Here is a 15,119-nt window from a genome sequence, read left to right as displayed (position 1 = left end):
AAAACATTATGAAGGTTATAATATTTTTATATGTATGGAAAGAGGAGAGTCAGACCTTCAAAATAAAAATAAAAAGTGAAAAGAAATATTGTTCCTTCATGGAGTTATAGCTCTCTAAAGTTTCAAGCACATTTTTGTGTCGAAGCTCCCTTAACGTGAGTATTTTTTTTATGAGTGTTTTCAATGAGGTAAAAATCCAAATGACATCAAATTATTTTAGATCACCAAAAAATACACCCCCTGGGGAAGTTTCACCCAACTGGCTTTATATAATATTAGAAACAAATAAATATAGTTTCCATCATTCTGATTCATGAGCATAGACACAACAGACCTCTCAGCTTCAAGATCCCAATTTAAACAAAATAGGCTTCCCACTCCAGGACCATTAAACAGTCAACTCTCAATATCGAGTGAGTCAATAAAAAAGCAGAGCGCTCCGGTCTGTGAAGTATTTCAGTGAGCAGACGGCTGTCCTCAACAAAAGAGGAACAAAAAACCTCTGCACCGTGCACTCACACGTGACACAAACTCTATGATGTTATGACATTATTATGACGCTGTGCCCCAAAATGTGTGGGTCAGAATCAGAATCGTTTTTATTGCCATTGTTTGTAAACAGGTTCACAAACTAGGAATTTTTCGCGGTGGAGACGTGCAACATTAAACATAAAAAACATATAACACAGAGTTAAGATAAAAGTAAGCTATAAAACTTTAAACTACAAGGCTTTAGGGGCATGAATAAAGAATGTTAAATAAATAAGAGAAAAAATAAGAGGTAAAATATGGCAAGACGACAAAAATTGACATTTCAAGCTCTCAATGGTCTAACCCCTTCATACTTGTCTGAACTTTGAACTATTCGTGACTCGGGCAGATCCTTGAGGTCCTCAAACCAGCTGGAAGTGCCCAGGACCATGTACAAGCACAGGGGTGATCGGTCCTTTTCAGTAGCTGGACCCAGACTCTGGGATAAGCCGCCCCCTGATATGCATTGTGGGAAATTGATGATTTTTAGCTAATGTTATATTTTATAATGCTATTGAATGTTTTTTTATGAGTTTAATCTATGTGCTTTAAGTTTCAGTTGAAAACCCATCTTTTCACACGCACATCGCTGTAACAATACCCCATTTCTTGCTCTTGCATTCTTTTGCTCAAACTTATGGAGACGTCCAGGTGCCCTCACCAGTGTTGTGAAAAGCAACTCCAAATAAGGCATAAGAAAGACACTTGTAGTGGAAAACTACTGAGAGAAAAGCTTGATGACCTTGGCCTAAGCTTATCTCATCTCCTATCTCTTCGTGAACGTCACATTTTTTCTGATATATATTTGTAAGAGCGCAGATAGACGGTGCTGTTTCCTGGGACTGCCCCGTTCGAGCACCGTGTGTATTGTTCGGGACTTTAGCATTCAGATAACCTGTGTTTAGAAATTGTAATTGTTTTAGGGAATAAATCTTCTTTGACTAAAGCTACTGAATTCTGGTGGTTTCTCCTTGGGACCTTGGGATCAACGAGCACGCTTGGCGAGACCTTTTTGATACTTTAATACTTTAAACTTAACTGCTTAACTGTGTTTAAATTGATCTTATGGAGTCAGATCTTATGTAAATTAGAGTGCTAATATTTCCTGTAAAATCGCCTACACCACCATCACTGATTTTGGCCTTTTAAAATCCAGGCTCGAGACGCATTTATTCAGACTGTTCTTTTAACACTAAGTAGCACGGCGACACTTTTAGTACATTTTATCTGTTCTATTGTTTGGTTGTATGAATGTTTTTAATGGATTTTATGTGGTTTTATTGTAAAGCACTTTGGTCGCCTTGAGTGTTGTAAAGGGCTCTATAAATAAAATTTGATTGATTGATTGATTGATCGACCATTTCATCGCTCTCATTTACATATGGTGTATAAAGTGATAAAGTGATATAAAGTGATAAAGTGGTAAGTGATAGCAGTGGATCTAAGTGTGAACACCACAATAGAGCAGATTACAGAGTTATTAGGTCTCTTTCAGTTCAAGTTTCAAGTTTAATGGTTTTGTATAGCCCAATATCACAACAGAAGTCGCCTCACAGCTGAGTCTGACGGCGGTGGTGAGAAAACTGTTCGTGTGGCAGGATCTGTGGGTCTTGATGGACCGTAGGCTCCTGCCAGAGGGGGGCGGGGTGAATAGTCCGTGTCCAGGGTGAGAAGGGTCAGCTGTGATCCGACCCACACGCCTCCGGGTCCTGGAGGGGAACAGGACTTGGAGAGATGGAAGCTCGCAGCCAATCACAATGCGCTGCAGTCGATGCTTGTCCCGGTCTGTAGCGCCGGGGAATCCACACGGTGATGGAGGAGGTGAGGATGGACTCGATGGCCGTGAAGAACTGCACCAGCATCTTGGTCGGCAGCTTAAGTTTCCAGCTGTGTCTTGAGTGTCTTGAAATTGCACCAAAGGATGAATCAGACTTGTGCTTCCAAGGACATGACATCATCATCTGGGTTTTCCCCAAACTGTTTAAAGGTATAAGTAATCTTAGTGTATAAAAGTAGTAAAAAATTGTATAGAAAATTCTATCTTTCATTTTTCTGGAATTTGACAAATATATATATATATACAGTGGGGAAAAAAAGTATTTGGCCAAAATCCAATACAATGTCTATGTGAAACTGACCAAATACTTTTTTTCCCCACTGTATATATATAAAAAAAATATAAAAGTTTGTTGTTCGTTGGCAGAATAATAGAACAAACAAGGGTAGGCAAAATAAGCATTAGCTTCAGCCTATACCTTTTCGGTCATTTTGTATGTTATGTTATGAAGAACTGAATGTAAATCTTTTGTCATAATTTTGACCGAATAAACTGAACTAAAAAAAAGAAAAAAAAAGAATAAATTACCGCACTTTGTTTTGTACAACAGACACTCCTTATTTTGCACACAGATCTTATAATGTTTTACAACAATATAGTAGCTCAACTTCCCCGACATGGGAAATGTCCGGTTCGAAGGGGAGTCCAGTAAAGAGCTTGAGTACCCTAAGATAAAAACAGTAAAGTAAGGAACACTTGTTGAGGGTGAACTGCACAGATCTGAAGAGCGATGAGTAGAAAGGCAACAGGCATAGACAGTGAATGGGAGCGGGACACTCTAGTCCGGTCTAAAAATTCTGAGAAACAAGCACTTACTTTAGAGGAGAGAGAGAGTAGAGGGCTAGACCTGTATTCAAAATCATTCAGGGACACATGGGAGTGAGGGGGATTTCTCCACAGCTCCATGGAAACCCATTCAGCTATTCAGAAGCACTGTGGAAAAGATAGAGTTAATAAACAACATGCATTTTACTGGTGCCCAAGTCAAAACATTAAACATGACCTAACTTGAGGCATCATGACCTTATAATTGCGTAGGTTAATGCTTTGTAAATGTGGTTCTATTAAAGTTGTAGAGCTGATTTTTTCTTTCTTTCAGTATTCAGCTGTCACCAGCTCTGCCAGTTTAGAGGCAGACAAGAGCACAAATGAAAAGATTTAACCTTCACAGTTTTAGGGTTGTTTCAAATCACAAACCTTTTGTTGACAAAAAAAAAAGTCTATATTTTCTTTGGCAGATCAGAAAAAGTAAACAGTTGGCTTTCAATAAAAAATGCTGTTGCAAAGTAACTGTTGCATATTTGGTCACAGTCAGGGTTGTGAAATCTTGGGCACAATTATGGAAATATATGCATGAAAACGTTATTGAAAACCTGTTGCCATGGACGTTTGTTTGTCACACGGTGGACCAGTGGCCAAAACTCCCCCTAACTCTACAGACATATTCTTAGCGACTATTTGCAAATTAATCTCTTCACTTATGCGCAAAGTGCGCCATCAAGTGGTAGACAGTATAAATGTCCATACTTCAGATTTGGCTAGGGTTACTATATATTCACGTCACTGAATGTAGAAATACACATGTAATAGACTTGGAGAACAAGAATATAAAGGTAGCAGTATTTCAATAGGCTGAAAGAAATACACTAAAAAAATGCTATAAACATGACACAAAATAGCCCCACTCTTTAATGTAATGCCCTGTTAAAGCACTTATACCAGAGGAGCAGGATAATGACACTGTGTGCTCAGATGAGTCCAAGGACGTCAGTTATCAAGACAGGTGCTAAATAGTCAGTGCAAGCTGGAAAATAAAATATAGGTTAATGTCGGCATGGCACATTTAATTTACCATTTATGGCGCCAAATCTGATAAATGAGTCATAAATAAGTAAACAATGCGCTATAACTCTGCTGCTGCTGCCATCAGAACATGTGCTCCTCATTTTGCTCATGAGCAAACACTTTGGAAATGACCTCTTAATAAAAGTGTATGTGTATAAAATAAATAGATAACAGATGAAAATATATGCTCTACACACATACCTCTATATTTCAAAGCAACAATTTTGATATAATACATAAAAAAATGACCTCAAATACCACAATAATTATGGCATAAAACTATCATCACAGCAACAGAATAATATATATTAAAAAATCACTTCTAAGAAAGCGACCGTAGTTGTCATCATAAAGTTTATGAGTTCAATATTTACAATACAATTAATAATTGTAACACATTATAATGGGACAATGCACTTCAGTGGTTTGCTAATCTATTATCATAATGTATTAGTTACAGTATGCACAGGCCAGGCCGGGACTTGGGTCATTGACTTCCTGCATACTTTCGTCCCTATTCTCTCTGTATATTTGGATTTTAACCTCTGAATTGTATTCTGTGTCAGTGTTGAAGTCGTAAAAGCTCGCGCCCTTTTTGCTTCCGTTTGCAGCGGGCGCTCATTCTCGCTGTTGCTGAACGGTGTGAGGTCTTCCAGCAAGTTATTGAGCTTTCCAGAAAGTTCCTCCAGTTTGTCCTGGTCATTAATAGAACAGAGTTTGTCAAGGAGCCGTTTGGTGAGTTTGAAGCACTTTTTCTTCAGATATGCTTTTCTGGCTCTTTTCTGAGATGGTGATTCGCAGACGGTTGTTTCATGTTCCTCTGCAAAGAAAGGAAAGGACACACATCGAAAGGATCTCTGTTAAGCAAAAACGTACACTCACCACCACTAATTTACTAGCAAATAGAGGCTAGTGTATGGCTAGAGGTTTTGGATAATAAAAGGAAAAAAGATATACATTTTCTACTTACTTTGTCTCTTTCTCCTCTTGTTCTTTCGATCGGCCATTTCATCGCTCTCATGTCCGCTGTGCTCACTGTGGTGTGTGATGACGAAGCCGGTCTCCCAAACCACCGGGTCTTTTTGTAGAGCCAGCCTCAGCGCCTTTGAAGTTCTCTTCCGAGTCCTCTCCCTGTTGTCGCCGAGCTACAGTGAAGAATATTAAGAAAATAACGTCACATTCTTCACCGTCTTCCAGGACTGGAGACAGTGTAACGCCTCACTTGAAAACTTAGTGATTGTAACTTTTTCCATTACTTTTTTCCCCCGTGTTTTCATCACTTTTTCATTGCTTTTCGTCACATTTTCGTCTTGTTTTTGTTGCGTTTCTGTCAAATTATTATGGCTTTGTTGTTGCTTTTTCATTGCTTTGTTTGAGTTTGTGTGTCTTTTTTGTCTGTTTTTTGTCACGCTTTTGTTTTTCATTGGATTTTTTCTTACTTTGTTCTGTTTTAATCACTTTTTTGTTGCTTTTCCGGCACATTTTTGTTCCGCTTTCATCCTCGTTTTCGTCGCTATTTTGATGCTTTTAGATTTGGGTAAAGCAAAGGGTAAGAGGTTAAGGAGAAAATTCTGTGCATTCTGTGCTCTTCCAGAATGGACATATGGCCAGTCTGCCCCTGCTATCATCACTATTCTTAACCCCCGCATGAACCGAGCACATTTTCTCCAGTTTGGCTTTACCCAAATCTGAAAGCTTCTTGGGAAAAAAAAAAGCACAAAATAGCGACGAAAAAGTGACAAAAAAGTGCTGGAAAAGCAACAATAACATCATAAACAAGCAACAAAATCGCGACCAAAAAGTGATGAAAAAGCCACAAAAAAGTGACAAAAACGTGCCAGAAAAACCCCAATAGAACAATAAAAACATGACAAAAACATAACAAAGAAGAGATGAAAACACGACAACAGCGCTTCAAATATGCGACAGAGACATGGCGACAGCGTGACAAAAACTATTTTTTACTTTGAGATTCATTTTTCCTTTCTATTTTTAAGAGTTTTTAAAGGTCTTAGCCTTCCAATGACACTGGACTATAGAGCTCCACATTCCCACCACCCACTCCCGGTCACATGTCGGGGTCCAACATAAAAAATCCCATGTATTATTAGCATTGACTTTTCAAAAGGGTCAATTATTAAGAGTTTAACATCACGGCGCCGGCTAATCAGCTATGTGCTAACTCACGGACATGAAACATACACGGTAAAATTGAAGATTTGTCTAAAACGTTATAAACTGCAAAATTCTAACAGTAATTTTGTCGTATTTTTAAGTATTGTTTCTTTCTTTCTTGCAAAATACCTGCGCAAGTGTCGGTAGTTAGCACATAGCTGACTGTGGAGCTCTATAGGCTGCAAGCTCCAGTCGAGAAGCTTTTAGATTTGGATAAAGCTGGACTGGAGAAAATGTGCTCGGTTAAGGCAGGTAACAAGAGGTTAATTACTCTGTGCGGTATATTTATCTGTTCTTATTGTCCTTATATTTGTAATGTCTGTGCAGCACTTTGGAAACGCTTTGTTTATAAAATGTCCTATAGAACCTTTAACTGCTGACATCATCAGTGACATCAGCTGGGGCCAGGCAGGAAGTGATCAAGAGAAATAAGATGAACTAAAACTAGTGATTATAAGTGTAAAACTACAACTACAAAATGTGGTCCTGTTGTGGCTTAAGGCGCAAGAACAAGAGGAATGACATTTGAGACGATAAAACAAGGTTTATCTGATATTTCCAACAAAGTGTTTGACATTTGTTTATCGTTACTATGACAACAGCTATGGGAATGTGACGTCATATCGCTAAACTTTATGGGATTAGCAGCAATTGTAAATTAATGGAGATTTTAAAAGTTAAAATACTGGAGTTATTATTCACATTAAAACACTTTGACACCACAGTGTGTTAGATGTATTTACCATCAGTAACTCTGCAGCTAACAGGGTTTTTTCTCCACTTTTTATACTGTTTTTAGCTAATGTTAGTCTATGGAAATGTATGCTAACAGTTGCAAAGATGGCGGATCTCCATGGTAACTGTGGACTTTCCCAAACTCTATAAATAGGCCCAGCCAAGCCCAGAATGTCTACAAACAATAAAAGAAATAAAGTTGATTTGACTGACATAAGGGAAGCGTATTCATGGCTAAAATGAAGAAGTGATTCACTAGAGAGAGACATAAAATATTCCAGTCTTACTTAACTATTGAAAAATGTTCCATATTAACACAAAAGCAAATCTTTTGTGAATCACACTTGTTGAGTTAACGGTTCTTGCTCACATGGCTATGTAATAATATTGATTTCCAGAGAAACGCAGAGACCTACCTTGAATTTAGGAAACATTGCGATCTTGCTGATGGATATTGTGGCTGGACATCCCACTTTTTTAGTGTGTTGTGCGCGAGACATGTGGCTTAAAGTGCTGTAGTTTTCCACCTGTAAAATAACCAAATCTACTACCAATTTACATGCTAAAAAAAGATTACCCTTAATGCCAAAGTGTGCTGCACTGCACTGCACACTCACCGTCATCCTTTTGGCCTTCTCCTCTGCATATTTCTTCTTCTGGGCCACTGCGCGGTCTTTGCCTCGATAACACCCGAGTCTCTTACCCCCAACAAACATAAAGGGGACCCCGGTGAATTCAATGGAAGGCGTCCCACCTCCCCCCGACCACTGCCAGTACACTCTGTTAGTGGGTAAAGGCTGCCAGTCTGTAACAAAACAATCATTCAGCAAGTGACCAATAGATTCAGTATTATAGGCGTATTTTTGTTATGATTTGTCCGTAAAAAATCGAGGCTAGATATCAAAATTCTTGTATTTTTTTATGTTTTCTGCAAATGTTGTTTGTACCTTTGTCACTGAAGCCTCGGTCCACGGATATACAAACGAACTTGGAGTGTGACTCGTCCTCTGCTTGTTTTACAAAAGAATCTATTTCGGTTTGACTGTTTATTACTTGCATTTTCTCCTTCACTCCTCGCTACTTTTCTTCTCCGTGAATTGGTGCGGCAGATAAACAATACGTCATAACTGTGAAGTAGCCAATCAAAAGCGAGCGTCTTGCTTTCGTCATCACCAAGCGACGCGGAAGCCCACAGCGCCCTTCAAACATTTTATAATAGATCCGTGCTCCAAACCTGTGCCCCAAACGCTTGTTCCACGAGTGACAAAAGTTATTTAACGACAGATCCGAAGATTTTTTAATAAAGTGAAAGTTTATATGTCGATGCTGTCTGAGGGAGCTTAAGTTTGGTAAGCAATGAACTTTTACGTCATAATAATCATGCTAAACTTGCTTTGTAATGACATGATCGTTGTTGCTGGTTTACACTATCGAGCTACATAAGCTGGACAATGTAAATTATTTTCTGTTGCCATATCGACCACCCCTAAATCATTATTTCTTTGTAGAAGGATTGCTTTTATTTCTATTTGTAGAATATTGATATTCATTGTTACAAATCCTCTTCATGGTCTGCCTTTACAGTTTCCCTGTGTGAAATCATCAGTAATCAGTGATGACTGCCCCAAATTCAGAAGAGAGAAAAGCCTGCTGGGAGGCCAGGGATCTGCTGTGGAAATGTATGGATGATCACAGTGACAATGTGGCATCATGTCAACGCTTTCAGTCGGCATTTGAAGACAAGTGTCCCGCTCAATGGGTAATGGTTTATTTAAATTACAAAATATGAAATATCAAAACTTATTATTATTATTATTATTATTATGTCTCCCCTTTTCTTCCTCCTTGAAAGGCTTGTGGGCGACAATGACATATTTGTTTGAGTTTGACACAGGCAGCATATCTCATGAAGGGTTTGAGCCCCCTCCTTCTGTTTTTCAGTGTGTAGTCGGGCTGTACAACATACAGTCCTGATCAAAAGTTTGAGACCAGGTAAAAATAAACATTTCGCATGATTGGATCTTAACAAGTCCCCTCCTGGACGCCGCCTAAACGTGGTGGAGGGGTTTGAGCGCCCGATTGATCCCGGGGGCTATATTGTCGGGGGCTTCGTGTCCATGGTAGGGTCTCCCATGGCAAACATGTCCTAGGTGACTTGTCAGACAAAGAGCGGTTCAGAAGCTCCTAATGAGAGGCCAGCAGGCCCGGTTAGAATCGCGAGACTGTCCTCCCGTGAACCCTCCACCTGCAGGAGGAGCCATAAGGAGCCCCCATGACCCGGCAATGGAAAAGTGGAAGCAAAGGGATGGATGGATGGATGGATGGATGGATCTTAACAAGGTTCCAAGTAGAACTTCAATATGTACCAAGAACAAATGGGAGTGAGACAAATAAGATTTGAGGAAAGCTTTCATAGTAAACAATAATTTAACTGAAATTGGCTATTTAGCAGTTGATCAATGATTGGGATTACCTCCAAAGGCTCTCCTGTCCCTATGTCCAACCATTAAAAGAACTCTTATTGAAACACGGAATAAAACACTTGTCCATCTGGGCACAGAGTTCCCCACGAGTCGAGCACTGGACCGATCTCCATTCCTATTTGCAACAAAGTTTTGAAACAAAATTCCAGAACTGTGGGACTGTCCTACTTTGGGCATGTTAGAAAAACAAATTATGGGACATTTATAAGAGGCTGATCTTTGATGCTATGTTTTAATATTCATGAACCCAGCCGTCAATGCCTTTGGGCACGACCTTTCTACTTAAAAGTTGTAATAAAAAAATAAAAAAATGTGTAGAACCACATGCTTTAAAGGCCAAATCTGTGCAAAATGTGGATTCAGTGTCATTTACTGTCATGACGTCCTGATGGCAATGGCATTGTTTTGATCGTGGTCGGGCGGTTGAGCTGTATACGCTGGGATGCAATAAGACGTCATTTTGAATTTCTTTAAAGATCCTGAGGGTTAGGGAACAAAAAAGTCAAGTGGAAGACTTAAAAAAAAATGTCACACGGACTGAGCCGGAGGAAGACACTGGACCCAAATGAAGCCATTACGGTTTGATGCCCCTGCTTGATAAGACGTTTTTTGTTTTTGAAGCCTTTCAGTCGCAGATGCCTCCGGTGGATAAATGATTTGTACGACTGATCTGAAAACAAGTAGACTTCTCAATCACTTATTTGTATTTTTGTCGTTTTAGGTCAAGTATTTCACAAAAAGGAGGGACTTTCTCAAATACAAAGAGAAGATGCAGGCAGACGGATTCACACCTGCTGAGGGACCAAAAGAGGCTTCATAACATTGAACTGCGCTTGACTCGTGGGGCAATTTTGACTGGATATCGACCAGTTTGTGAATAATGTATTTATTTGTACAGAGTCAAAAACCTGAACTTGAACAAACAGTACATGGTAATACATCCTACAGCCTAAAACTGAGCGTCGGGCAGTATAACAAAATAACATTAAACCACAATATATTTTAATGTTTCTGGGGCTCTATGTTTAAACGCAGACACAGGATGTCCTCATTTTCCCCAACCCCTCCTCCTGTCAGTCGCCTTCAGCCAGACTGACAGGACATGTTCAAAAGTCACTGTCAATTGTTCAATCAAAAAAGCAAACCATTTTAGTGACTCTCAGTGAAATGTGCTCGAAGAAAATTGTGATTTTTCTTTGCTATATTGCCCACCTCTACTCGACGTCACTTTATCACAGCTGCATCCTTCTGTATTTGAACAGGACAGTGTCTTCTTTTTAGCCCTTTTGAATAAAACACACATTTTATGGCAAATTGTCTTGGACGATATTTTGCGATTATTTAATAAAAGATTAGTTCCGACATGGTAGGAAAGATTTAGAGCTGCTCTTGTGTAAACACTGTCACAAAGTCTGATTGACATGAATGTGACGTGGACAATTAAATCTTTTTTTGTTTTTGTTTATGCAGTGCTTTTAAATATAGTCATGCTTTTTATTGTTTGAACATGTGCACTTCAATATTGGACAGTTGCAAAAAAACTGATTGTCTTATCTGCTGATTAGGTTTCATAATATCCCATTTTTTGAGGGTAGTAACTGGAGGTCGACCGATATATGGGTAATTCCCAGTATTGTCTATAGGCCGATATCGTGCCGATTATAGCCCGATATCTTCTGAACCGAAAGTCATAGTGACTTCACAGCCACAACTTCCTCGGCCTCCGGGAAGCTGAGAAACATCACATTGAAAATCAGTCAGAAGTCTGAACACCTCGCATCGCACTTTTGCTTATCATTTCAGAACCATAAGCAGTGTTTTGGGGAGAATACTTAATTGTATTTAGTTATTGAATACTGAATACTTGCCTTAAAATGTATTTCGTAACGTAGTCCGTTACTTTGTCTAATCAGAGTACTGTATTCTGAATACTTTTAGAATACTTTCACATTATATTTATGTATAAATATGCCGTATAATTTCAAAAATGAAGTCTGCAATTGTTGGAACACCTGTTATAAACTCATTTAACATTAATGATGAATTCTTTAACTCTCTTGACAAATGGAGCAGCAGATCCAACATCATGTGACACGTGTGCAGTGTTTGAACTGTGGCATAAGGCGTTTAAAATCTTTGTTTTATTTTAGGAGGAAAAACATTAAACATTAAAACTTATTTCTTAATGTTGTGCAACGTGGAGCTGAAATGTAATGATTAAGTACTGGGATGTATTCCCTTGATGTTTTGAAAGTAACTGTACTCTAAATACTCTCAAATGACTGTGTAACTTTACCAGAATACACTTAAAATGAGTATTCTGAATACATGTCTTTACTTTACTAAATTTGCCATTTTTTTGCTTTGGAATTTGCTGATTTTTGAGACAAAGCAACAAAGTCTTTTTTTTGCTGTGTTTACAAAGTGACAAAAATAAATTCATGCTACAACAACAAAAGGTCAAATACCCCAATTCAAGCTTTCCCAAGGCTATAGATAGATACACATATAACTATTTTAAAGAGGTTCCCTCTGAAGTACCTGCTGAACAGGAATCTCCTGAATAAATCAGCCCCATGCCCTTAATAAAGCGCCCCCTGCTGTTACAGTTCAACACCGACTAAAAAGAAATAGGCAGGCACATCCAAAGGCAGTGAACCCTTACTTAGTGGACCCTTACTTTAAATCACAGCTCAACACTGACACATCTTACACTTTAGAAGCTTCACACACACACATTATTAAAGTCCAGTCAAAAATATCCGTAGGTCATGTCGGCGTCGGCCAATCCACATCCCCAAAGATCGGCCTCTGTAGTCACCCACACAAACTACTGAAAGAGTTGGACAAAAGCTTAAATGCAGCATGTTACACATCTTTTTATTGTCATCGACACATCTGCTTGTTGTACATGAATAAGCTATTCAGATTTTAATTTACAGTAACAGCTCATTTGAAAATAAGGCATTTATATTACACATTTGTGAATATATTTACAATGAAAAAGGCAACACCACCAAGACGTGTGTAACTTTGGCACCACTAACAACAAAACTGCTAAACTTTTCATGTTATTCGGTCTTATTTTCATCATGTAATATACTGTATAAAAAGTCACAAATTACATTGAAAAATATCCATCTATCAAGTACAGTGTCATGTCAACGTCATGCACAAACAATTAATTTGCAAGATTTGGTCCAACTAAAATGCTAGTTAGAGTAATCGGATATACGGCCCAACATTGCGCTGAAATACTAAAATCACCTGATCATTTATACAGTTATTTCATGCAGCTATTGACGCTTGGTACCTGAATTGTTCAGCCTGTACTGGGCAATGTAAAGTAAATATCAAAGAACTGTATTTCTGACAACCTGCATCCCATTAGTGTTTCGCAGACTGCACTTTACCGTGATTATCATAAGACAATATGACGCTTTATATAGTCGCTCAATTTTCAATTAAGACACTTCATCATTAAAGACACTTAAATCATTGATTGAAGCTTTGGCACATTTATCAACGGGCACACAAGGAATGGACTGGTGCTGTAGGTTGAATTTGGTCTATAAAATGTCATTTTTAGAGGACTTTAATTCTTGGTGGACATATAAAACTATGGAAGATTTATTGCGTCATCAGAATGTGAATTTTAAATGTCTGTGAATTTTCTGCATTGAATTTTTTTTTTTTACACTGAAATAACGTGTTTGAATATTTTTTGTCCTAGAATTTCAGACACTGAATATTCAACATATAATTCAAAGTGAAAAATTCACATTGAAAACATACACTGTAGAACCAAATTCAAATGGAAAAATTCACCCTTAAAATATTAAATGTTTTAAAAAATCAAGCCCTTAAATTCATCAGTAGAAATTCAGAGTGTGAAATTCGCAGCGAAAAATTCACACGGAACATCCTGGACACCAAGGCCTGAGCAGTCGATCCAGAGCGAGTCGAGCCAAATTCTGGTTCATGAGCGAACGGTGCAAGGGACCAATCAAAATTCTTAGATCTGACTCGTCCAACTCCTGATTCCTCATCTGTAAGTCCCGCCCACTAAAGACACAAACCAATAGGAAACACCCTGCGTCTCGGCTCTCAGTCATCCAGGATTGACTGCTCGTGCCTTGAGGTCCAGGATGTTCTGTGTGAATTTTTTCACTGCGAATTTTACACTCTGAATTTTTACAGTTGAATTTAATTTTTAATTTTTTTAATTTTAAGGGGGAATGTGTCCATTTGATTTTTTTTTCTACTGCAAATTTGACACTCTGAATTTCAACTGTTGAATTTTCTTCTTTTTTTTTTACATTGAATATTCTAAGGGTGAATTTATGCATTTTTTTATTGCACATTTTACACAAAATAAAACAGTGAATATTTAAAAGGTGCATTTTTCATTTTCAATTTAAAACCCTTCAAAAATGAGCAGTGACTGAATTCAATGTTAAAAAGATTAAAAGCATACATTTTCACAAATTCACATTTTGATGAGACAAAAAATCTTCCATATAAAACTAATTTAAAACCCTGTCCAAACATTCACACTTGGATAAATCCAGCGGCTGCTTCACGAGGACTGAGCTTTTGGTCCAAGTAATGTCTAAAATTGCAGTGTTTGTTGTGTAAGTCACCCAATCATTGTCAAAATGCTTGCTTGGAATCCCTAATAAATCTGCTAAGATCTGCTGGGAGTGTACAGTACTGTGTCAAAAATGAAACACCGAACCAAAGGCTTCTTCTGTCTTCACCGGGCTCTATTTTCCTCTATTCTAGCAGAAGGCACTGCTCCCCTCAGCGCTCACTTTGATGCTGGCCTTTTGCATCCATTATAATCTGTACGTCGTCAGTTTGTGGAAAGTCCATCCTGTAGCTTCATGTTCACTGTCTCTGAGTGTCAGTCCCCCTTTAGTCCCGGGACAGTGGTGTTATAGGCCTGCGGTCACGTTTCTGCCCATGGCCCACACTGGGAACTCTGTGAGGTTAAACAGCGGGACGCCCCACGTGGTGATGGCCAGCATGACGACTGCCACACCGATCAAGTTCACACCGAATCCAGCCTTAACCTGAGGAGGGAGGACGATTCAATTATACATAAACATATAGGCAGAGGTGGGTAGTACTCAGGTACATTTACATTAAGTAACTTTTTGAAGTAATTGTAGTTTTTTCATACAGTACTACTTGAGTAAGATTAAAATGAAGTATCTAACTTGACACTGAATAAATCTTTTAGTGACAAATCTTAATTTTGACGTGTGAAAATATGTATTTCTTGTTTTGTTGCTTAAAGCAGTATTAAGCCCCAGTCCCATTTCTCCCCCTTCTACTCAATTTTGCGTGTTCATGAGAACCAAAGGGGTGACCCAAGTCTATTTTGTGCCTAGGGTGAGGGCGAAGGGAGAGGAGAGGGACTAGCCCTGGAGGTTAAAGCTTTTTCAGACACACACTTACAGCGAAAGGGGTAAAACGCATATGACGAGCTTTACGTAGCACAGAAACAT

At 38.6% G+C, this 15,119-nt stretch overlaps 3 protein-coding genes across 3 annotated transcripts in view; 1 reads left to right on the top strand and 2 right to left on the bottom strand.

Moving 5' to 3' along the window:
- Positions 1-4,561: 4,561 nt before the first annotated feature.
- On the bottom strand, positions 4,562-8,235 carry LOC306960160 (uncharacterized protein). Its single transcript, XM_079552519.1, has 5 exons — positions 8,071-8,235; positions 7,741-7,928; positions 7,540-7,650; positions 5,184-5,358; positions 4,562-5,033 (listed from the first exon to the last, which is right to left on the bottom strand). Exons 1-5 carry the CDS (start codon positions 8,180-8,182, stop codon positions 4,654-4,656), a joined length of 966 nt encoding a protein of 321 aa, XP_079408645.1. The 5' UTR covers positions 8,183-8,235; the 3' UTR covers positions 4,562-4,653.
- Positions 8,236-8,390: 155 nt separating this feature from the next.
- coa6 (cytochrome c oxidase assembly factor 6) lies at positions 8,391-10,537 on the top strand. Its single transcript, XM_079552076.1, has 3 exons — positions 8,391-8,472; positions 8,708-8,882; positions 10,328-10,537. The coding sequence occupies exons 2-3, from the start codon at positions 8,739-8,741 to the stop codon at positions 10,424-10,426; spliced, it is 243 nt and encodes an 80-aa protein (XP_079408202.1). The 5' UTR covers positions 8,391-8,472; positions 8,708-8,738; the 3' UTR covers positions 10,427-10,537.
- A 3,684-nt stretch (positions 10,538-14,221) lies between these two features.
- slc13a4 (solute carrier family 13 member 4) overlaps positions 14,222-15,119 on the bottom strand; it is a 29,456-nt gene continuing 28,558 nt past the window's right edge. The window contains exon 16 of the mRNA XM_079552450.1: positions 14,222-14,681. Within this exon, the coding sequence (XP_079408576.1) occupies positions 14,544-14,681 (138 nt within the window). The 3' untranslated portion in view covers positions 14,222-14,543. The remainder of the gene's footprint in view (positions 14,682-15,119) is intronic.

The sequence above is a fragment of the Gobius niger genome (assembly GCF_951799975.1).
Source record: "Gobius niger genome assembly, chromosome: 2".
Lineage (NCBI taxonomy): Eukaryota > Metazoa > Chordata > Actinopteri > Gobiiformes > Gobiidae > Gobius > Gobius niger.
This window is presented reverse-complemented; position numbering and strand designations above follow the sequence as displayed.

Excerpts from the sequence above, each read along its gene's own strand:
- LOC306960160 (XM_079552519.1), bottom strand. The coding sequence starts at position 8,182 with ATGCAAGTAATAAACAGTCAAACCGAAATAGATTCTTTTGTAAAACAA. Across the intron at positions 7,929-8,070 it reads CCGAGGCTTCAGTGACAAAG|ACTGGCAGCCTTTACCCACT; the intron begins GTACAAACAACA and ends GTTTTGTTACAG. Across the intron at positions 7,651-7,740 it reads AGAAGGCCAAAAGGATGACG|GTGGAAAACTACAGCACTTT; the intron begins GTGAGTGTGCAG and ends GTTATTTTACAG.
- coa6 (XM_079552076.1), top strand. The coding sequence starts at position 8,739 with ATGACTGCCCCAAATTCAGAAGAGAGAAAAGCCTGCTGGGAGGCCAGG. Across the intron at positions 8,883-10,327 it reads ACAAGTGTCCCGCTCAATGG|GTCAAGTATTTCACAAAAAG; the intron begins GTAATGGTTTAT and ends TTGTCGTTTTAG.